Raw genomic sequence first — 21,942 nt, forward strand, 5'->3', positions numbered from 1 at the left:
CTTTAGATGAGCTTTATGTTGTAAAACCTGCTTTTAAATACATGCAAACACATAGGCACAGAGAGAGAAACCCACAGAGACACACACACACACACACACCTTGCAGGATTCAATAAATTATCCAAGGCCCTGTGTCTGATTGGCTGAGCAAGCAATCTCGCCAGGATGGGCTGAGATCTTGTTGCCAAGGCAACAGTGGGGAACTCCCTGTCCCAGCCCTAGTTTCTCTGTGCAAGATAGGCTATCTTTGGAGTTACTTTAAGAAGCACCTTAAGCATTGTAATGAATCTTCTCCAAAAGTACGTCTCCAAATGGTTGCAGGTTTGGCAATTATGTTTCCACAGAAGTCTTTTCACCGCCTGCAGTGGAAAATCCCATTGTATCATTAAATCCTGTATGGAAAAAAACAAAACAAAAAACATCAGATTATATTATGAAATTTTCTCATGCATACAGTTTTACATTTGTGTATAATAAACAATTGAATAAGACTTTACTTCTATCAGAGTAAAAGTACAGTTTTAACACTATACAAATTATTCAGCATTGTTACAAGGAGTCAAGAGGAACCTAGTTAAATTTCAAATGTATGACCACAACATCACATAGAAAATGCAGCAGAACTCCTTGCTGTCCCAGTTATGTAATGCTGTGTATAGGTCAATGGGTACACTAACTAGTGGCAAGGTTTGGTGCCCACTGAGGACTCCTATACTAGTGTGGGAGTGGAGGGCAATGCAAATCTCTTTAAATGTGATGATAGTCGTACTTCTAACTTTAATTTTTCCAACATAACCAAAATAACATAGCCAAATAGTAATACCAAAAAGAATTACTGTGCAAGCAATTCTGAACTGTTACTGCTACTATAACATAATGTATTGCCTTTTTATACAAGTGTATAGAGTAATTTAGTTTAAATGGTTTCTCTTGCGATACATGATCTCTTTTACAAGAGAGGCCGGGGCCAAAATGGATGAAGTCACATAAATAATTTTCATAATGGCATAAAGAAGAGAGTGTGACTATTTAAAACAGTAACACTCTTCTTAAAATGTGTTTTGGATGTGGCGTTTGAATGTCTCCTATAAAGTTTGTCTTGTTAATTATTCCTGACCCGGGGTGTGAAGTGCGAAAATGCAGTATTGCCAAGTTCAGACTCTGGGGACTCTAAAGCATCTAGAGGATCTGGTGTGATAGTTGTTTGAAACAGGGGAAAGCACTTAACAGAGGCCCACACTGTACATATTATACAGTATACAAGTACACATGACTCTTATGCTGTATAGGCCTTAGCTTTCTAATCATGAAGTCAAGGCCTGAAAAACTATTTTCATTTAAATATAAATGGCACATTAATTGACTTAGCATTGATAATGGCATTGTTACAATATTGAGGGTGGCAGTAGCTCAGTCCGTAGGGCGTTGGGTGGGAAACCGGAGGGTCGGCGGTTCAAGTCCCAGTACGCTCTTGAGCAAGGCACCGTACCCGTGCTGGTCCAACACTGGCAGCCCACTCACTCTGACATCTCTCCATTAGTGTGTGTGTGTGTGTGTGTGTGTGTGTGTGTGTGTGTGTGTGTGTGTGTGTGTGTGTGTGTGTGTGTGTGTGTGTGTGTGTGTGTGTGTGTGTCTAACTCATCAAACGTCTAACTCTAACAAACAGAGTGTCAATTGTAATTTCCCCACTGGGGATCAATAAACAGTTAAATTCTTAATTCTTGAGTGTCTTTCCCTGTTGTTGCTTGATTTGCATTATGAGGGTATATCTTCAATTGTTTCTAAATAGCAATGACAACCAATAGGCTACCACTAAAGTTCAAATTCAAATGTATTTGTATAGCACCATACAAAAGCAGTTCATAAGGCATACAAACTAAATAAAACAGCAAACATGTAATAGATACATCTATGCATACATACAGGTACAAACATATCCTATTGTATTTAAATACTGTATAATAGCCTATAATAAAAGGCCAAAAGTGCATATTGGCATGAGTGTCTGTGTCCAATACATTATTGTGTCCCAAATGTCCAACTTCGGTGTGGAGATACTGTGTGGAGTCTACGCGAGACTACAAACTTCCTGGCAGCAGTTTGTCTGCGTGCTGCAAGCATGGATGTATTAAAATGCAGTGCAACAGTGCCACCTGTATGTTAAAATATTAACATATTTTGTGAATAAAATACTAAAAACAGCGCCGTTTTTGTGCCGTTTAAACACGTAACACAAAAATGAACAGAGCTTCATGTAACAGAGCAGAAATAAATGACGATAACATGTACTCATACCATGGATGTATTGATTAAGAGACTATTGCGCCGGATCACAGGGCGCTGCCATATTGGATGAAACCAAATTGCGTGCTGCGTATTACAACATTAAAACAAATAGCTACACTCGCTGTTCTACTCCACTTAAAATAGTCATCACGTACCAGTACATTTTAAATTATGTTTCACTATTATTTGGCCAGCAATCGGCGTTTTCAAACTCTATAATATCTCCAACTGCACCCCCTTTGTTTTCATTTTCCATGGTACAGTCAGTGGGCACTATGGCGCTGGCGAGGATTGGTAAATGTTTTCGGTCGTTAGTACATGAGTCCTCCAAAGGACTGTTTTGTGGTGTTTTACAGCCAGGCTGGATTGAAGGCTGTATAGGAGGTAAGACAAATAAAAGTTGTCAATAAGTGTCAGATAAACAGGTGACCGTTGACTGGCTGGTTACACAGGCAGAGAAGCTACAAAAGCAGCTTGTAAATAACCCACGTTTACAAAGATATTGTAACAGTGACTTTAAATGGTTTTAACGTTTCATAAAAATCCACCAAAACTCGATGTAACTGTGTTTTGTAGCAGTTGCATGCTGGCCTTTTTAGTTTTTGTTTGAAATGTTAAGTCATATTGTACAAGCTATCCAGCTAGGCTAAATTATGATACGATGGCTTCTCAAGGGATTTACCTTTCTTGAAATTTATTTTTGGTGTTTTTTCTCCCAATGGTGATAACTGACATGACATTATACCAGCTTTATTTTTTACCACCCAACTCCACGCCATGTTTAAAGTTACTGGTAGTGGTGGAAAGTAACTGAGTACATTTACTCAAGTACAATTTTGAAGTAGGCCTACTTGTACTTTACTTGAGTGTTGCTATTTTATACTTTTACTCCACTACATTTTGGAGGCAAATGTATATTTTTTTTAAATCAACTAATACATCATTATATATTATATTTTGTTATTAGCATAGGTTAAGCTAATCAGCAATATATGAAGTAACTGAAATTAGCTCCACCTTTACCGCATCACTTATTACAGTATAATCCAATAACATGATATACATTATTCTGAAATGGGCCATTCTGCATAATGAGTACTTTTACTTCTGGTACATATATTTTGGTGGTGGTAATACTTTGTATACTTTATTTCAACACTGTAGTGTTGCTACTTTTACCTTTTTCACCACTGGTTATTGGAAACTGTTTTCTCTGCAGCTAAGAGGCATCTGTTGTCAGAAGATGTTATCAAACTACAAGACTTCCAGCAAAGGAAGCTGGCTGTGGCTCACCTTGTCACTGGAATGAAAGGTGAAGTAGTTCTCGTCATTGGCTTTAAAGGTACACTGTGTAGTGTTTTGAGTATTTTATTAGCTAAAATCAACGTCTTCATTCATAAATATGTCCTCATTGGTGTAAAATTGCCTCTGCCAATGATCTGACTTATCCTCGTAAGCGAAGAATTTCTTATCTGTATTTACATTGGAGGGCAAGTCCATGGAGGCTTCCATGTCGTTCTGCCATTTTGAAAAACTATAATCGCTGAGAGGGACATAAAGCACTAGCCTACCTGTCTAGCCAATCCACAACGTGTTTTCGTTCAGAGCCAGCGTCACATGACTGAAAAGCTGAAACGGAGAAGGAGATCAGTGAGAGGCGCTTGTCGCCAACCCAGCAAATGAAAGCCTGCACTGCACTTTAGTTCATAATGGAGGATCATACTTATGCCGAGCCACAGGAGAAGTAATCCTCGTCACCAAAAAAGCGAAAATTGGAAGACATGTTGTCATAGCTTCTTGGTACATAACGGCTACCGTAGTTGCAACACGCATTTGAAAAAGCGAGGAGGCGCCAGAGAGCACTATTCGTTTGAATGCAAAATACAATTTCATCGCTAGATGGGAGAAATTCCTACACAGTGTACCTTTTAAAGCTGCAGTTTTATGTCACGTTTTATGTTACGATACACACTGTACAGTAAGAGCTCATATTTTCACCCAATTTTACAGGAAATTATATAGAGCTGTTCAGTCAGAAGCTTCAAAGGAATGAGCTGATACTGAGAGATGAGCTGAAGCTTCTCCTTCACTTGTGCCAGTCTGCAGATGACATGGTGATAGCCAGAGATGCCATTTATAGGTATAGTACATCCTTAATTGGCAATTTTGTAAAGCGAAAACACATTTTTTTATGCAAAGTAGATGATTTCAGAACCTAAATTTGTCTTATCCCCTCCTCTTCTCTAAATTGCCTTTCACAAACATTAGAAAGAAGGAAATTCGATTCTACCCATTTCACAGAGAAAAACAAATGTCTTCAATGGCTTTGACTATCATCATGTATCAAGTATCTGAATTATGTATATTGATCTTTTTAATTTGCACTCACAAGGTACCATGCAGAGAACCGGAACTTGGTGTATGGAGAGTTTAAGTTTGGTCCTCTCTTCGTGAGACTGTGCTATGAGCTGGGTCTGGAGGACTTGGCTGCTGCTACACTTACAGATAAGGTAAATCTTGCATTAACCAAAACCTTTACTATTGCAACAGTGTCATCAGGGGCAAAACTAAGACAGGATTGATACTTTTTCTAAGAGCCGACTTGGACTGGTAACATATCCTCTCACTTGTCTGAACAGAGTATGAGAGAATTTTTCAACGACGCAACCTCCTTTAACATCACCTTAGACATGTTATTCACAAAAGGCTCTTATGAAAGTAAGTGACAGATTAACCTCCCAGTGTTTGTTTTTTTCTGAAATTATTATCACATGTGTATAATATTCCCAACTTTGGCTATTGCAGATGCCCTGGAGGTACTAAGAACTATGAGGAACCAAGGTGTACCATTCAACAAAGACACATTGACGCTGGCATCTGGCATCTGCTATAAACTGGTAAATGATCAATACAGTTTTATTAAGTCTATTTTAAAATGACAGTCCCAAGAGTTCTGTTTGTTTTAAGATGTACAAACTCTTCGGAGTGAGTTAATGTTCTGTTTTATGTTGGTCAGGACACGGCGGAGTCCTACAGGATCTGCACTGCTCTGATAGAGGAGGGGCAGACCAAAGGGCACTTAATCCCCAGACATGCTTACTGCTTTGCTGTAGCACTTGCACTTAGACGAGTAAGTTGTACCTTCTTCTACTATTCCTTTTATTCATGCAGAAAGATGTGAATAATATTATATAATCAATAGTTTGTTTTTTGTTCCAGAATGATATAGTAAAGGCACAGTCGTTGTACTCAAAAATAATGAGCACTGACAGCAGATTATGCCAAAATTTAAAGGTAATGGTACATCATATAACTGTGGTATACATTTCTTTTCTTGCCATTGTTCAATGATTAATATATCCTTTTTTTATTGTGATTTAGGTTATCATACTAGCAAGGTCAGGAGCGCTGGCAGATGCCATTTCCATCCTGTCTGCAGCCATGCTGCTTAAAAGCCCTTCTTTTGTGAAGAAGCCTGAATTTTCTCAGGAGGTGGTAAGTCCTATAAAGCCCCTGACACACCAACCCAACGGCTGACCGTTGGCAGAAAAGGCAGTCGGACTGATCAGTCGGTTCCCCGAGGTCCAAAAAGTGCCTTAGAACACACCGAAGCGACGCCGACTTGAGCGTATGTTCTGCGGGTTCGCGAGATGTAATAGGTCTCCATAACAGCAGGCGGCGCTAATCTGTATTGTCGCCCAAAAAATGAAAACAAACAGCTGATTGGACAAACGCGTCACGTGGGTCTGGCTGCTCCCGGATTTTTCATCCGGACATAATTGCGTCTCGTTCAGAATACGATCTCATATTTTACAAAGATAGTGTTTCTGAAAACATTTTAAGCGAAAAATAGGCCGTGCAGTTGCTGAATCTGTCTTCATTTCAGATCGACAAAGGTCAGTTTCCCGCTCGTCATTTCCGGGTTAGCACTCCACCAATCAGATTGGTCATTGAGTCTGACTGCACGCCCTCTGACCCAGCAAGTCAGGTCGGCCAAAATGAAGGCCGACACCTCCTCCGACGGACGACGGCACGGAACCCACCGAACAGATTAGAGTCACTGACCTCGCCAGACTGTCCGATGGCCGATTATTGGGTTGGTGTGTCAGGGCCATAACACACCACACAGTTTGCAACACAGATGCTACTTAAAAAAAACTGTGACGGGGATAGCTAAGGATGCAGTAATTAAATGTTTAAAACTATTCCTGCAATTGATATTCATCTTCATAAAAAAAAAAATCTGTGAACAGACTGGCAAACCTAAGGTAAAAATGAAAAGGATTGGAGTATCCTTTACTGGGATTGTTGATCAGAATAACTGTGATGAAATATTTCTTACACAAGCTACAGGATTCTTTTCCCCATTAAAGGGGTTTGTTTGGGGAGTTTTTTCTTATCTGAAGCAAGAGTCGAAAAGGACAGCTGCCTGCTGTACAGATTGTAAAGGCCTTTGAGGCAAATTGTGATATTGAGCTATATAAAATAAATTGATTTAGACTTGACTTGTGACCTGTTTCAGGTGGATTTGCTGCGCTTACAGAGTGAGGGCGGACCACACATGATGAAAGTAGAGCAGATAATCACTCATCTTGAGCGAGCTGATCAGGTGACCCAGCAGACCCTCGATGGCATTCTCTGCCACACACCCACAGGGAGGAGGAAACCAGCGCTAATAATGGAGGAGAGGAGGACCAGCCGAAGGACGCTGAAGCCACTACAGTCCACTCTGCTGTCAGAGTGAGAGAAGCTGTGTGCCATTGCAAAGCCTGCTTTAACTAAAGGCTCTGATATGAGGCTGAACGCAATCAGTCAAAAAACACTAGTCTCGTATTGCCAGACCTTCCTCCACAGCGCTGCGAAGGAGGGTCTGGCTAGTCCACACAGCAATCGGGTATGGGAGAACAACGTGCTCTCGTTTATTGGCAGTTCTTTATAACAATCACAATCGTCTCGGGCGGTGCTAAATGCTGAGTGGAGCCACGGTGCCGCTGTAAAATTTCCTCGGGAAGGAACTTGTTTTGGTGGAACGTGTACGTTCAAAGGTTGTTTTAGTCGTGCATCAGAAAACTCAGATTTGACAGAAAGTCTAGCTAGCTGTATTGTTTTTTACCCTGCAGAGATCTGAGGAGCAGTTAACCATAGTTCTCATAAATCGACCGGAGTTTACAATTGCAACACAAAGAAAGCGGAAGGTAACGGACATCCGAAAAGAGTGACATTCGGTGGAATTTCCCGGCAGAACGAGAGCAATCCTGGAAGTGGAACGTCGTAGATATAGACTAAAAAACACTAACTCTGGCTAGAGTAGACTTTGTCATGATTACTGTCTCTACCTCTCCTTAGACACAGACATAGTCATCCATCTGCAGACTGGACTTCTGTCCCTTTTTTGTGTTTCCTCTATCCAAATTTGATGAAAAAGGTCAAAAATCTTCTTTTGTGCAGCAGGTACTTTAACAGAAAGCTGCTGAGAGAATTTTACACCATCACACCAATGGCAGTGGATTTCCTTGCAAGGATCTATGCATAATAAGTGTTTTGGGAAGAATGTGTTGTACTGTATATAAAAGTGTGACTGAGTGATTAAAGATTAATCGGATATTTAATAATTGAAAAAAAAAAGATTATTTGTCTTGCTTTGATGCTCTAGGGATGCTGGCAGATCAGGTTTGTTTTGCAATCTTTAAAGAATAGGTTCTCATTTTTTTCAAGTGTGTCTCAAAAACAACACCCAGGTGCCCAGATGTTCATTAAAAGAGCTTTTGCAAGCTGTTATCACACCTCCTATTTATAATGGCCATTAAGAGATCCTTTCCTACAAAAAAATATGCCAACGTTTATCTGAAGTTAATATGAGGCTTCAGCAATCTGAGTTAGAGAAATAATGTGGATATCTTCCAAAATTACTCTCTTTTAGAACAAAATTAACCATCAACCATCTAGATGAAAAGATATCTCATCCGCTGATCGATCAAATAATTTTAACCTGGTTCCCAAGTTGCGTCCCTGATTTCCAAATCACAACAAAGTTGGCAGCTCGTGCCAGCTTCCTGGAGTCACAACTTGAGAAATGGGTAAAAACCCTTTTGTCATCCAGATGGTTAGAAGAGTCTTTTAGGATTTCCTATTGAAAGTGCATGAGAGGGACCTCTAGATCTGTGTGAATGAACAGGAGGAATGCAGCAAGCAAAACCTGTTTCAGTGTTAATATGGGCACCTGCATGTTGTCTTAAGACAGTCTTGGAAAATTGTGAACCTATCCTTAAAACAACCTTTCCAAAGGCATTTTTCTCCAAAAAAATGCTTTTCTCTGTGACTTAAATGTAATGGTAATACATTAAAAGGCACAAACTGGGGACCTAAAGCCATACCTGGCATGTCATAACTTCCATTGATATTAAACAAATAAAATCTCTAAATCTGCCGCCCCAAAGCCTTTAATCTGTACACTGTGACACTCACAAAATGTGTGGTAAAATACTCATTATTAATCCAAATCTGCTGATCGGAACCATAATCGGAACATGTAAACAAACAATGGTGCACATCAAATCCCTCCCACAATGCACCGCTACATCGGCTGAGCAGCCAGGGAGGAGAACAACGGAGCAGCTACATGGACCCAAACAAACAGTGTTAGCTAATAGTGTACAGTTATAAGGTAGTAAAAAGTGAGCTCGGTGTAGTGTTTGTTCATCTATAACTATAAGATTACAAGACCTTTCAGGACGGATGCAGCGGTGATATAGCTACACTCCTATCGGCAGCTGGGAGGCGGTGCTCTTTAGCATTAGCTAGCCAGTTAGCTGGTTCTAACTGACGGGAGAAGCTGTGTGAAAAGCTGCTGGTAACATCATTTCGGCTGGCCACAAAACGAACACACAAAGGAAAAAAAGATTAAAAAGTTGAACTTAAATCTGCTATTACTGATAGCGACCGCTGTGTCGTAATATAAGAAAATTAGTGGTTACTTTGTTGAGACCATAGCTTGTCTTACTACATAGATTGACTAACGTTAGCTAACTTCACTTAGCTATTGTTAGGTCGTCTGAGGCGACATCTGTAAATATTGGATTTGGGTAGCTTTAGCTAACATAGCTAGAAAAACACAATGAGTACCGAAGCTGCAGCGTCCACTAAACCCACTCCGGAGGATGATGGCATGACATGGTGGTACCGATGGCTCTGCAAAATAGCTGGAGTTTTGGGAGGAGTATGTAAGTAACGTTAGTTATGAAAGTACATTTCTAATATCACTTGATAAGTAAATAAGTAAATGATACGCCGAGATAAATACTACTACTGAGTGTGCTGTGTATTTGACGTTACCAGTTTACAATGACATTAGATTTTTGCTATTTTCTATGACATTTGTTGACTTTTCATCATACTTTTATACTGTTTGTGTGTTCTCTTTTGCATATCTGCATTAATATGATGATTAGAGGAGAGACAGGACAGAAAGGGCATCATATTACAATTGGGGAAAAACATGTTTTTGATTGTGTATAAACCTCACTTCAGTTGCTCAGCCACGCCAGACAAAAGCTTTGTCACAGACTATTGTCCCCTCACTGCAGCAGCCACTGTTGGGCACCGCTTGTTTACATGACATGCTCATTCCATAACAGCTTGTTATTAAATTAAAACTATGTGATATGAACACACAGTCCACCACAGGTAGGTTTTTCACTTTCAGGAGTTCAGTGTGAGACAGTGCTATTTACTGCTGGCTTTGCGGTTTTCCAGTAGCATTGCAGCTCTCCTTCACAGACTGACACCAGAGTCACAGTGCCTGTATCACATTAACTACCTAGGGCACTGCATATTCAATGGGATCTGTATTATTAAGGAGGCTGGATGGTCTAAAGGGGCAGGATATGCTACATTGTTCTTCCACTGTTTGTGGCAGTGTGGGCTAGTCTGGCCTGATAGTTCACATATAAGCAAAGATAGAAACTAGGCATATTTACCCTCTCTTCTCACTGTAGATTTTCAGCTTGAAATTGGTGTATGGACTGACAGTCCAAAGTTTTAAAACACCAAATGTTTTAGCATTTTGGTTGAACATTAAACATTGTGTGCCCTTTATAAATACCACATTGAGTAAATAATAGACTTAGATTAGATTTGATTGTGACTTATTGTGAAATGTTGGAAGAAATGGCTGGTGCTTTTTTGACATCTGCTTTCCTTCTCAGTCGTAAAAAAGGAATACATTAGTTGATGTTGATGGGGAGGTGTGACTAGTGATAGATCTTTCTCACATTTGACATTTTGACTTGTTACAGCAGGAAAAGCACAGGTGAAACTAATAGCAGTAGTGATTGCTTTGTTCAAGGGCTGAAACAGAACAACAGAAAATTAATCAGCAACTATTTTATTATTTTATTTTGGTTATCATTGTTTTAAATGGGTTTAATTTTCGGCCTAAGCATGTGTCATGATAACTTTTACATCTAGATACAGTATGAGTCCTGGATTCCATCATTTTATGTTTTTTCCCCAGATGTTTCCAAACTGCTTTATATATAAGGCAGTCATGTGCTCATATTGAAATAAATATGTTTGTTATACATTTGTCTCCACATACTGTACATGCTCCGTATGTTCCGCATTGCTGATTTTCTTATGTTGTTTATAGTGTACAGTCAGTACTAACCAAGCAGTATATAAAAAAAACAGTAGTGACTGAACTGGATCTCTATACATCCACATACTGTATATCATTCTCGGATCTATTCTGCCCTCTTGAGATATTTCACATACTATAAAATGCCAAAGCCTAATGGTCAGGCCTAATATTTTCACAATCTGTCATGTGGTTTATCTTAATAGCAGCCCTTTTGCTTTGTCTTTTCTCTTGTCCAAATCATGCAGCCTGTGCCGTCTCAGGAGTGTGGAACTGTGTCACGGTGAACCCTTTAAACATTGCTGCTGGAGTTTGGATGGTGTAAGTCTTTAACGCTTGTTACGCTTAATTTAATGTACTAGTATTAGCTCATTCACATTCCATAGGCCAAACCATTTTTATAATCTGTTGGTATTGAGGAGAAAAGACAACATACTATAAAACCACTTATTTAGACTAGACAGAGTGCTGTATGCTATTATTCATTTAAGCTCCGGTCCAGTTTGCTGTCACATACACAATGCACAGTGAAACGGTTTTAAATTAATCATTTAATCTATTGAATGAGACAATACTTTAATTGTAGCTTTACTGTTAAGATTTACAGTTTTTGTTATATACTGTATTTATATCATGCATTATGCACTCGTATTATCTATTGATTTACATTCCTCTATTTGTACATACAGTATTATTTTACATCGATAGTGAGCAGGAGTCTCATGTAGCCATGTGGCCACACCTACTCCTCAAATGCAGAGGTGTGGAGGAATTCTTGACATGAACATGCCGTGCCAAAGATTTGATCAAATTTGAAGACTTTAGCACATGCCACAGAAAAGCCAACTGTGTGTTTTTTTTCCAGGTTAAAACTGTTTGCATTGATAGCTTAGCTACAATGCTAGCTAGAAATAAAGATTGATTAATAAAAGTGTCATGAAGACATTCTGCCCTTTGTATTCTTTACTCCAGATCACACCAGAATCAAAAGAGCCTTTTAGAACTGAAATTATTGGTTGATTAATCAATTAAGTTGATCAACATAATATGAATCAGCATCTATTTGATCGATCAGTGTTTTTTTTTTTTTGTTAAGCAAGCATCTTCTCTTCTTTTCTTTTAGATCTTCTTTTCTTTGTCTAATGTGATATTAAACTGAATATGTTTTAGAAAATAGTTGGCAGATTAATCGATTATTAAAATAACAGTCCAAGTTCCACTTACAGGCTCACTGTAGAAACGTTCTTGCTGTTTTCATGACAGTGAGCATGTGAGCATTAGTGCTCCAGCCAAGCCCAATTTGAACACCTTGAATGGCAATGACAGCATACTTAGGGCTGTGCAATTAATCATATGTTAAACGTGATCGGGCAACACAATCTTCTGAACATAGACACAATGAGAAATACAGAGAGAGTTTGGTGGAGCTGATAGTCTTTATTAGCTTTGTAGTAACTCATTTGTCAACGGCTTGAATGTAACGGACGTTCATTAATATCAAAAAGTTCAAAACAAAGCTTTAAGTTCTATAAATGCAACATCTTTCCAAAAGTCAATGGGTAATCAGGTTCAATAATTGTGATTTCAATATTGATTAATATAATTGTGATTATGATTTTTTTTTCCGTAATCGAGCAGCCCTAAGCATAATGGTTCCTTTCTACCCAGCTGCTGCGTTTAATTTCTTCCAGACTTGAGTTTTACAGTATTTGAGATGGAAGGGCACTAGGTAATTGACTGCTGTGTTTGTGTCCTCTCCTCCTGTGTCTAGGTTAAATGCCTTTGTGCTGTTCCTATGTGAAGTCCCATTCTGTTGCCAGTTCATAGAGTTTGCTAACGCAGTAGCAGCCCGTGCAGATAAATTCAAACCTTGGCAGAAAGCCTTCTTCTACTGTGGGTAAGAACAAATTGAAAAATGAATTGTACACGGTTGATGTCATTGGAGACTGTACTTCACTGTATGAAAAATTACATTTTTGGAATGTGAATATCTGATAGTTAATAACATTGCATAAGCTGTTGGACATACTTTTGGAAATGTGGTTCTTTCAACTCCAGCATGTACTTAATATGATTTACTGACTTGTTTGTTTTTGTCTCTGGTTGGCTGTCCCTTTGGTTGCTCATTTTTAGGATGGCTCTGTTTCCTGTATTCTTGAGTTTCTCTTTTACCACCTTGTTTGGAAACGCCATCGCCTTCGCTACAGGAGTTCTGTACGGCCTTGCGTCTTTAGGCAAAAAGTAAGTCTGTTAGTAGTTTGTACCATGTAATGCCGTTATATCAGAAAAACATTTCTTTTTTAGTATCTATTTGAATAAAAGCGGTACAATAATTGTAATCACTCGTATCTCTTGATATCTCACTCATAAAAACACTCCTCTAAAAGGTCATATTAAAACAGTCCCTTATTAATGCAGTATTCCACATTCTAATCACTTAATAAGATTTTTATTTTATGCATCTAACAACCCTAATGATCCTTTTTATTCATGCAAATTCACTTCTGACAAGGTGAGCCATGTAATAACCTTGCAATTAAACTGTCATCCTCTCCTGTCATACCCGCTTTTTCTTCTACCCACCTCTCCTTCGTCATAACTTTTTGTTACCCTCCTTCTCTCGCATCCTGTCTTCTTTTTTTTCTTCTTTCTCTCTCTCAGGGGAGACGCAGTGACTTATGCCAGACTGCAGCATCAGAAACAGGCAGATGAAGAGAAGATGACAGAAACGGCAAATGGGGCTCCGGAGTAAGGCATCTGCCTTTCCACCCTCCTCTTCCTCTATTTTCTTCAGTTGTTACCGCCCTCCATCCATCCTACCTCTTCCTCCATGCTTCTTTCCTCTTTCCCATTTCTGTCACTACATAATTATGGTACTGAGTTTACTTATTTACTTACACTGCTGCATTCTTGTTGTCCTGACCTAATAGTATCCAAACGGATTGGCGTTGGATTAAGTCCATAACTCGATACCATAGATTGTATGTTTTGTTTTTCATGGTTTATGGTCTCCTCATGGGTTGTATTTATTATTTTTTTCCCTTTGTTGTTTGTTGCTGCTGTCAGTTGTAAACCATTTTTCTGCAGGAAAAATGTGAGGTACATCTTTCTAGCCCAAGAACCTTTCAGGAAATCCGAAAGCTAAATTAATGTGAATGTAAAATGTACATAATTAACTTAAGGTTATCAGGTTATTCACTATGACGTTGAGGCTGATTCAAATGTGTCTCACTTGGAGAGTGAAGTGGGTACAGATAAGTCCAATGGTAACATGGGGTTCAGACTTGTTTTAGCAGCAGACACAAATATTGATATCAGCTCTTTTGCAGTTCTAACCTTATTATCATGGGAAAGTATTGGCCAGTGGGGTTTCCAAAGCCTGTTGCGTTAACTCTGCGTTTAATCCGAAGAACCTACTTTAAGCAGTGAATGTAGATGATAAAAGTCAACTTAGTTAACAGTGAAAACTACTTTATTGTAATATTTATCGAAAAAAAACGCCTGACTTTTAGTACAACAGATCTGTAAAACGCCTCACGTTTTCGTGAGTTTTTCCTGTATTTGAGTCCCAAAATGTACCTTCATTGGACTACTTTTGAGTAAAGAAAATAGGAGTAATTTTGATATTACAGTATTCTACCCACTGTGCAGACAAAACTCTGAATTGCAGCCTGAATGCATTTTAAAATATACGTAGGCATTAGAGAAATGTTTAACATTGGGGAATGTTTCTCGTATACCCAAAGATAAAGAAGGTATGCTTTCATATATTATTTGTTCAGTTGGTTTAAGGTCAGCTGGGGAATTCCTGCACTAAACCTTTGGTAGCATGGACTCTGGTATAGAGGGAATTTTTAGGAAAAGCTTTCAGTGCATGTGTCAGCTTGTGTATGTATGGTTCCTCATGATCAAGCAGCCGGTAGCTGTGTTGTGGCTGCAGATTTTGTGGTACATTATGAATTGGAAAACTGTTCTTATTTGTTCTCCTTTTTAAAACATGTAAAACAACGTTTTAGAATATGTTACTGAATATCTGCTGTGTTTATTATGCGTCTTAATTAGTACACTCTACCAACATCCATTACAAATTCAATGAGGGGGAAGTGTCTTGATTCAGGGACGATTTGGTCTGTATCCCACACAATCACCAGAGCCATGGTTTGCCTTTTGTCACTCAAATGAGGTATGCAGTGTTCAGCAATGTACGATTTGTGTTTGTGTTTTGTTGCCTTGCCTCCGTTGTGTAAAAAGGAACTTTGGGAATAATTGTTTACACGTACCTCTTACAGCTGTTTGTATCCTAAATCTATTACTGGCTGGTCAGTGACTGAGTGGATTATTCACAAATTACCACCAGCTCTCAGGTATCATACTTAACAATGCACAGTGAAACAGATACAAATTAGTTCATGAATAGATCATAGATGTATGGGAACTAGCATAAGCATGACTATGAAATTAGTATGTCATTTGAGCCGATGGAAAAGCATTTGTGTAGCATTTAAAACATGCACAACTATCGTTCACAAGTGATTAAACACTACACATACACACCAGCAGTATGCTACAGTTAGACACTACACACCTCTTACACTATAGTTTTAATAAGATGTAAAATAAAACCCCTTGCCTTGTCCACAACCATCCATCCAGTTTTATTGTATTGCAGTGACGTGCATCCAAGACTTGAGTGCATATTTTGCTGTAAGGGATATGTGTATAATGTGTGTTGTGATGTGAATACTGATCCTGTTTATCAATTCGCGAATTAAACAAACTTGCTACTACTACCATGGTGTTGGCTTCTTGTGTCGTCGCCTTCACAATCTTCTTAATGGTTTATACTTTTGTGTCAAGAATGTTTTTCATTTTTTTTCTTTTAATAATGATTAAAGAACAACAGGTTGAGAGTGCTGAATAATTCTTTACATGCAGAGAAATCCAGAGTACCCTACGGTTGTCATTTTTTCACATTTTATTTATATGCTGAAAGCGAATAAGTGTATTTCCTGAAATGCCAAACAATTTCTTTAAAGATGTCCTATTGATTCCCCCCCACACATACACACATACACACACACACACACAAATATCCTGTAGAAAAATAATGTAATTCACTGGACTGGATTACAAAACCGGCTTCAAGTCTAGTTCGTCATTGAACCCTCTTTTTTTTTTTTAAATACTCAATTTAGAAATCAAGAACGCCTTCATAAAGAGCATAAGAGACATTAAGATTAATTTTCAGGAAATGTACTGCAACTGGATAGATTTATTTTTCACATCTCATAGTACTTTATATTCTGCTATATTGAGTTCTGTCAATGTTTTCCCTACATGTACTTTTTCACATGAACATGTTAACAAATAAACCACACCCTTTGTGTTACACTACACAAAGTTAGATTATTTTATGTGGATAGCTGAAGTTTGTGTTGTTGTATTGTTACATTGCACGAAAGTCAAATAGATTGCATACATCCCAGCAAGCAGTATTTGACCAACACCTACCTGTGATGTTTTGAGGTTATTTAACTGGTGGTGCCTATTTGATTAATAATAAAGTTAATGATCAACACTTCTCAGGATTACCCCTCCCTTCTAAGGCATTTTCTTTCTTAATATCTTGCCCTTTGAGTGCAGATTGTAGGGATTTAGTTGCCTGATTCTCATAATAGATCATAATTGATTTGATTTGCAAGGATTAGTCTATATAAGTACATTTGCTGCCTCTGAACTGTAAAGATACCGATTATAGATAAAGACTTTTCTTTTATGCACTATCAATCTTAAAACATCTGGAAACATGGTAAAAAACAAATAGCATTTTAACTTTAGTAATTTACATTGAGTAATCAACAGAGGGCGCCATTGCATTATTTCAGTCATATGTCTTTCTGGCTACTTTTAATTAAGTAGCCCATTTAACCTAGTATTTAATTATGTAATATATTATTACTACTACTACAACTAGTAGCAGATCAAAGAGAGGGCACACGTTTTATCGGAATTGAACCTGTGATGCTCCACTTGTATTATTGGCCTGCACATGCATGACAGGTTTAATACTATCAGCTGCAGTAAAATGACAAAAACATGGTAGGAAGCCATTTTGCAGTCATCACAACCATTTGTCATGTAGTTAACTATGGCTTTTCAGTGACAGAACTTTTGTTATCTACTAGCTGGGCTCCTTTCAAAGTGTTATATGATTGTAGAATATTATATTATTCTGCATTTTAATGTTTTAGTTTCTCAGTGTGGCTCCAATTTTAGATACTTTGTACACACTGTGACCACTACTGGGTAAATTAGTACTATAGTACTGCATCACATCCAATAAGCATATATTTTAATGTAAAAAGTACCTGTAAGTGTCAAATAAATGTATGAGAATAAAAAGTACAATATTACCCTCTGAAAAGTATTGAAGTAGAAGTATAAAGTAGCATAAAATGGAAATATCCAAGTAAGTAGGCTACAAGCACTGAACTGTACTTAAGTAGGCTACAATACTTGAGTAAATGTAGGCTACTTTGTTACATTCCAACACTGTACTAAATATACCACTGACTGGAGATATTTAAAATGACATTATACTGTTGAAATTCCCTTTTTATTTTTCTGTTGAATTTCTCGTTCTCCCGAACATTAAATCCACCTCAGGTTCCCAGGAATAAAGAGAATTGAAATGTTCATCTCCTGAGGGGAGGACTAACTTTGTCTGCCTGCTTTCCTCCCAATTCCGGGTTGCATCATGCATGGGAACTTTGCTCCAATGAGGGGCTGGCATTGTGCTTTGTGTGTGTGTGTGTGTGTGTGTGTGTGTGTGTGTGTGTGTGTGTGTGTGTGTGTGAGAGAGAGAGTGTGTGTGTGTGAGAGAGAGAGAGAGAGAGAGAGAGAGAGAGAGAGAGAGAGAGAGAGAGAGAGAGAGAGAGAGAGAGACGGGTGCAGCGTTGCCACTAAGGACGCGATTCAAAAAAATCCTCACAGCGAGCAACATCACCTGCGGAGAGAAAACACCGCTTCTTACGCTGGAATTCCCCAGTGGCTTTGGAAACTACATCCTCCACGTTGCTGTGTTTTTTTTTTTTTTTTTTTTACATGAGACGTAGGCTATATGGAAGGAAATCCTTAAGCGTGTCTCGGTGTATTGTCACAGGAAAAGGGGTGCCCAAATCTGTCCCTCTTGAGGATGGGACCTTTTTGAATCTCAAAGCAACAACAATGGACTGCGTTTCTACCGGGAACTCACTCTTGGAGCCGTGCTGTACAAACACATGGGAGTGTAGCGTTTCAAACCCACACGACATTAGTCTGTTTAGTTAAACATTGTTCACAGTGTCGTCAGTTGGAGACCGTGATGCCCGCGAGGAACAGGTACAACCTGGTGGACGATGTGGCGGACTCGAGGGTGCCTCTGCACAACGAAGAGGCGTACCAGCATGGCATTTCTTTCCAAGCCAAGGTGAAATGAAACTAGCTATCCTCTTTATTTTGACACCGTTTACCATACAGTCAGTTCAGAGTTGCGTTGTGTTGTGTTGTGTTGTGTTTTGGAGCGAAGTGGCAGGTGCACTGGACCCTTTCTGCTGGGATCCAACATAAAGTTTGAACGCATGACTACACATGTGGTTTAATGCAGCAAGTCTATATGGGGAGTTGTACTTTATTTGTAATCCTAAAAAACTGAGGCAAATGTCTTTTATATTTGGTGCTTGAAAGTGAACTGAACTGAGTGTATTTTCAGGTTTTCCCCAAGTCATTGAATTATTAACCTCTCAGGGAGCAGTCTGAGCTGATTTGCAGGGCATGAGACAGAGAGCACCGTGGTAGAAAGGGTTAAAACATGGGAGTGTTACTGGTCCAAAGTTCAATCACACAGCTGCTTGTAATACATCCATGACTTTATCTTGTAAAATTAGGACTGCTTATCAAACAGCTTTCTCATCTCAGTTTGTCTCAGTCTTTCTTTCTTAATGTCTTTATTCCCCTTAGTGTTGCAAAACACAGTCCCATAATGCATCCACCACACAAACAATTTCCTACTGTGGGTATACAACACTTTTAACAAAAGAGCTGCAACTTGAAGCCACAGCCACAAGTTTGAATATATGCAAGCCACAAAGAATTTAAGGCAGAGCTAGTCCTTTGTACAATACATTCAACGCATGAATAGAAGAGCACTAGTTGCCACATTTCATTAAAAAATATTTGGTAATGCACAAGTTAATCTCTCCAATGGAAAACTATTTCAAACCACTTTCCACCAATGTGAGAGTTTAGGTAGTTCAGTTTGTCTCCTCATGTTGTAGGTAATGTTTAGGCAGTGTTTGCCTTTTTATAAAACAAAAAAAACAACATTTTGTGTGATCTGTAATTTTGTTGCTGTGACTCCACTTTGGGAGCCGTTGGAGTTAATTGTGCAGCTGTAGTGTATGGGATAACATCTCTGACTCTCATGCTGTTGTCATGTGTGATTGTTTACTACAGTATGTGGGGTGTCTTGACGTGCCCAGGCCCAATAGTCGGATGGAGATCGTGGCAGCCATGAGGAGAATCAGGGTAAGATGAAGACATAATGCAATGTGTGTTTAAGAGCAGAAGTGCGCACATATACATACACACACACACACACACACACACACACACACACACACACACACACACACATACACATCATCAGTCCTGTGATGATTGCTCCCTGATGGAGGACAGAAACTATCTTTACTATAAACACAGTAAACACACACGCAATACAAAGAGTGTCCGTCTGTCAGATGAAATTTGTATGAGTATGTAGTGACGCATGCACTCGCTGGACAACAGACACGACTTTTGGGAAAGCAATGCAGGGATGAATTTTTCAGAAAGAGAAAGCAATAAGAGAGAGCTGGAGTGGCTTTCTTTGCTGAATAGTGCATCGTGCCATCTAGATATGTTTGTGAAAGTTCAAGGACACAATGTGTGTGGGTTAGCGCTGCCTTTGATTAAAGTCAGACTGTGGCTTATTAGTATTGCATTATGTTGAGCTGATTATTAGAATTTCACAAATCAACCTTTTTTCCACTTATGAGCTTCATCTTTTTTCCTCTGTCACCCTACATTCAGTCTCTCCTCGTTGTTATTCACACTATCATATCATAGCCAGGCAGGTTACATCTGTAGTGTTACTATAGGGATCTAGGGCTGTGCTCGATTGAAGAAATTGTTAGTCGACTAACACTCATTCAATTGTATCGACTAATCAATTAGTTGATTTAATCGACAGATCTGTAAATCTGAGTTTCTCCGCAAAGAGTCATGCAAAAGCACCACTTTAATTCTTGTGTTTACCAGAGATGTGCTCGTACGTTTCTTGTAAATAAGTCATTCAGCATGAAAAAAGCATAAAACATGACTAATCGACTAAAGAAATCTTAGTTGACTAAGACCAAAACGACCGATTAGTCGACTAATCGACTAAGAGGGAGCAGCCCTATAGGGATCATGTAATCATTTCCCCAGCGGGCCAGCATTTTCCTTCTGATCCGGTAACACAGAGCCATATCAGAGATTTGAGGCTGTTCTGTAATTTATGTGTGACTCACCAGACTTGCTTGCTCTGTTTAGACGTGACAAGGCTCTTAACCCTAGCTGAGTGAATATGCAGGAAATAAATGTGTAATTTCATTTTTTGAGCTACTAAAAAGTCATAATGTGGATTTATCCTCTGAAAAAAGCATGAGTTTTTAGGTTTTTTAATTGTTGTTTTTTTTTTTATCATTTTGGGGAATCCTCCCATGTTCTTTTACAATACTTTGTTTTGGCTCCTGTAGTGTTAAATATTGGTTTGTAGGTGGCTGCTGTGCTGCTTTAAGTGTGAAACTGTGTGCGTATAAAATCAGAGGAACCCTAACTGTAGAAAAAAGATATTTTAAACAGACGAAACCCATCTACAAAAGTATGTCTGTGGAACAGAAACACAGCCAGTCAGACTGTTTATGAGTCTATCTGTGTGAGTGGGCTGAGCGTGCAGATAATGCCTGTTTTTTTTCCTGCAATTCTGAAACTGAGAAATCGATGAGGTTGTATTGTAAACATGATCATCAGGGTGATACACTGTAGGCTGAGGCAGAACACAAAACAAAAATCATGCTTTTGATTGTTACAAAAAAAGATTATCTATCTTAAAAAAATACACAAGACCTAGTTTTTACTCAAAAACTAGTGGTTACTCAAATCGAGATCTGTTTACCAGCATATATGAATGTGATGTTGCTATTTAAAGATACACACTCATTTGTAGGGCTGCCACCTCTTAGTCGATTAGTCGACTAATCGGTCGTTTTGGTCTTAGTCGACTAAGATTTCTTTAGTTGATGAGTCATTTTTTATGCTTATTCATGCTTAATTACTCATTTCCAAGAAACTTATGGGCACATTTCTGGTAATCACAAGATTTAAAGTGGTGCTTTTGCAGGATTAATTGTGGAGAAAGTCAGTTTTACAGATGGTTAATTAACTACATTTATATTGTGCTTTTCTAGTCTTAACCACCTCTCAAAGAGCACAGCTCCGTCGATTACATCAACTAATCGATTAATCGACAAAATCATATAAGTGTTAGTCGACTAAGAATTTCTTTAGTCGAGGACAGCCCTACTCATTTGTGTTTATTTATGTCCGAGTGTGTGGATGCATATACGTTGGGTGTGTGTATATGAAATTCCCTTGAGGTCCAAAGAAAGCCTTGAATCAATAATGAATGAGTTAGTGTATTTAGGTTGCAACTTTCAGCCTATTGTATAGAATATCTTTGTTTTTGAATGGTTTGTGGATTAAGCATAACACTGCTTTATAGTGTCCCCTGTGACTAATGTAAACAGGAGAGTCTGCCTGATAGCATGGACCAATATATAAATAAATAACCTCATGTATTATATATTGTCATGACATGTGTTTAATGTAATCTTTGATGACAGTGACCAGAGATATGTTACTATTCATAGACTTGTGGTATTACACTGACTGGTGGATGA

At 38.6% G+C, this 21,942-nt stretch overlaps 3 protein-coding genes and 1 long non-coding RNA gene across 7 annotated transcripts in view; 3 read left to right on the top strand and 1 right to left on the bottom strand.

Moving 5' to 3' along the window:
* The first annotated feature begins 2,420 nt into the window (after positions 1-2,420).
* Positions 2,421-7,280, top strand: ptcd2 (pentatricopeptide repeat domain 2). Of its 2 annotated transcripts, none has more exons than XM_031317656.2 (10): positions 2,421-2,670; positions 3,506-3,598; positions 4,297-4,426; positions 4,679-4,796; positions 4,926-5,004; positions 5,092-5,183; positions 5,303-5,416; positions 5,506-5,580; positions 5,668-5,781; positions 6,809-7,280. In XM_031317656.2, exons 1-10 carry the CDS (start codon positions 2,541-2,543, stop codon positions 7,028-7,030), a joined length of 1,167 nt encoding a protein of 388 aa, XP_031173516.2. In that variant the 5' UTR covers positions 2,421-2,540; the 3' UTR covers positions 7,031-7,280. The 2 variants fall into 2 exon arrangements, with proteins under 2 accessions (XP_031173516.2, XP_031173517.2); XM_031317657.2 differs by having other exon boundaries at positions 2,530-2,667.
* Positions 7,281-8,005: 725 nt separating this feature from the next.
* On the bottom strand, positions 8,006-8,186 carry LOC116062884. The gene is made up of 2 exons (XR_004108129.2): positions 8,109-8,186; positions 8,006-8,070 (listed from the first exon to the last, which is right to left on the bottom strand). It is a non-coding gene; the product is annotated as an uncharacterized LOC116062884 (long non-coding RNA).
* A 656-nt stretch (positions 8,187-8,842) lies between these two features.
* cacfd1 (calcium channel flower domain containing 1) lies at positions 8,843-15,711 on the top strand. 2 transcript variants are annotated; one of them, XM_031317659.2, is made up of 5 exons: positions 8,843-9,506; positions 11,170-11,242; positions 12,693-12,818; positions 13,055-13,162; positions 13,309-13,574. In XM_031317659.2, exons 1-5 carry the CDS (start codon positions 9,401-9,403, stop codon positions 13,316-13,318), a joined length of 423 nt encoding a protein of 140 aa, XP_031173519.1. In that variant the 5' UTR covers positions 8,843-9,400; the 3' UTR covers positions 13,319-13,574. The 2 variants fall into 2 exon arrangements, with proteins under 2 accessions (XP_031173519.1, XP_031173518.1); XM_031317658.2 differs by lacking the exon at positions 13,309-13,574 and adding an exon at positions 13,583-15,711 and having other exon boundaries at positions 8,845-9,506.
* A 2,140-nt stretch (positions 15,712-17,851) lies between these two features.
* The window catches only part of si:dkey-34e4.1 (carboxyl-terminal PDZ ligand of neuronal nitric oxide synthase protein), a 63,766-nt gene continuing 59,675 nt past the window's right edge, over positions 17,852-21,942 (top strand). The window contains exons 1-2 of one of the 2 annotated variants that reach the window (XR_004108136.2): positions 17,852-18,389; positions 19,415-19,486. Coding sequence is in view for 1 of the 2 variants with exons in the window: in XM_031317677.2 (XP_031173537.1) it covers positions 18,285-18,389; positions 19,415-19,486 (177 nt within the window). In the remaining variant the exon portion in view is untranslated. The remainder of the gene's footprint in view (positions 18,390-19,414; positions 19,487-21,942) is intronic. The other variant, XM_031317677.2, reaches the window with a different exon arrangement.

The sequence above is a fragment of the Sander lucioperca genome, chromosome 14, assembly GCF_008315115.2.
Source record: "Sander lucioperca isolate FBNREF2018 chromosome 14, SLUC_FBN_1.2, whole genome shotgun sequence".
NCBI classification, from domain to species: Eukaryota; Metazoa; Chordata; class Actinopteri; order Perciformes; family Percidae; genus Sander; species Sander lucioperca.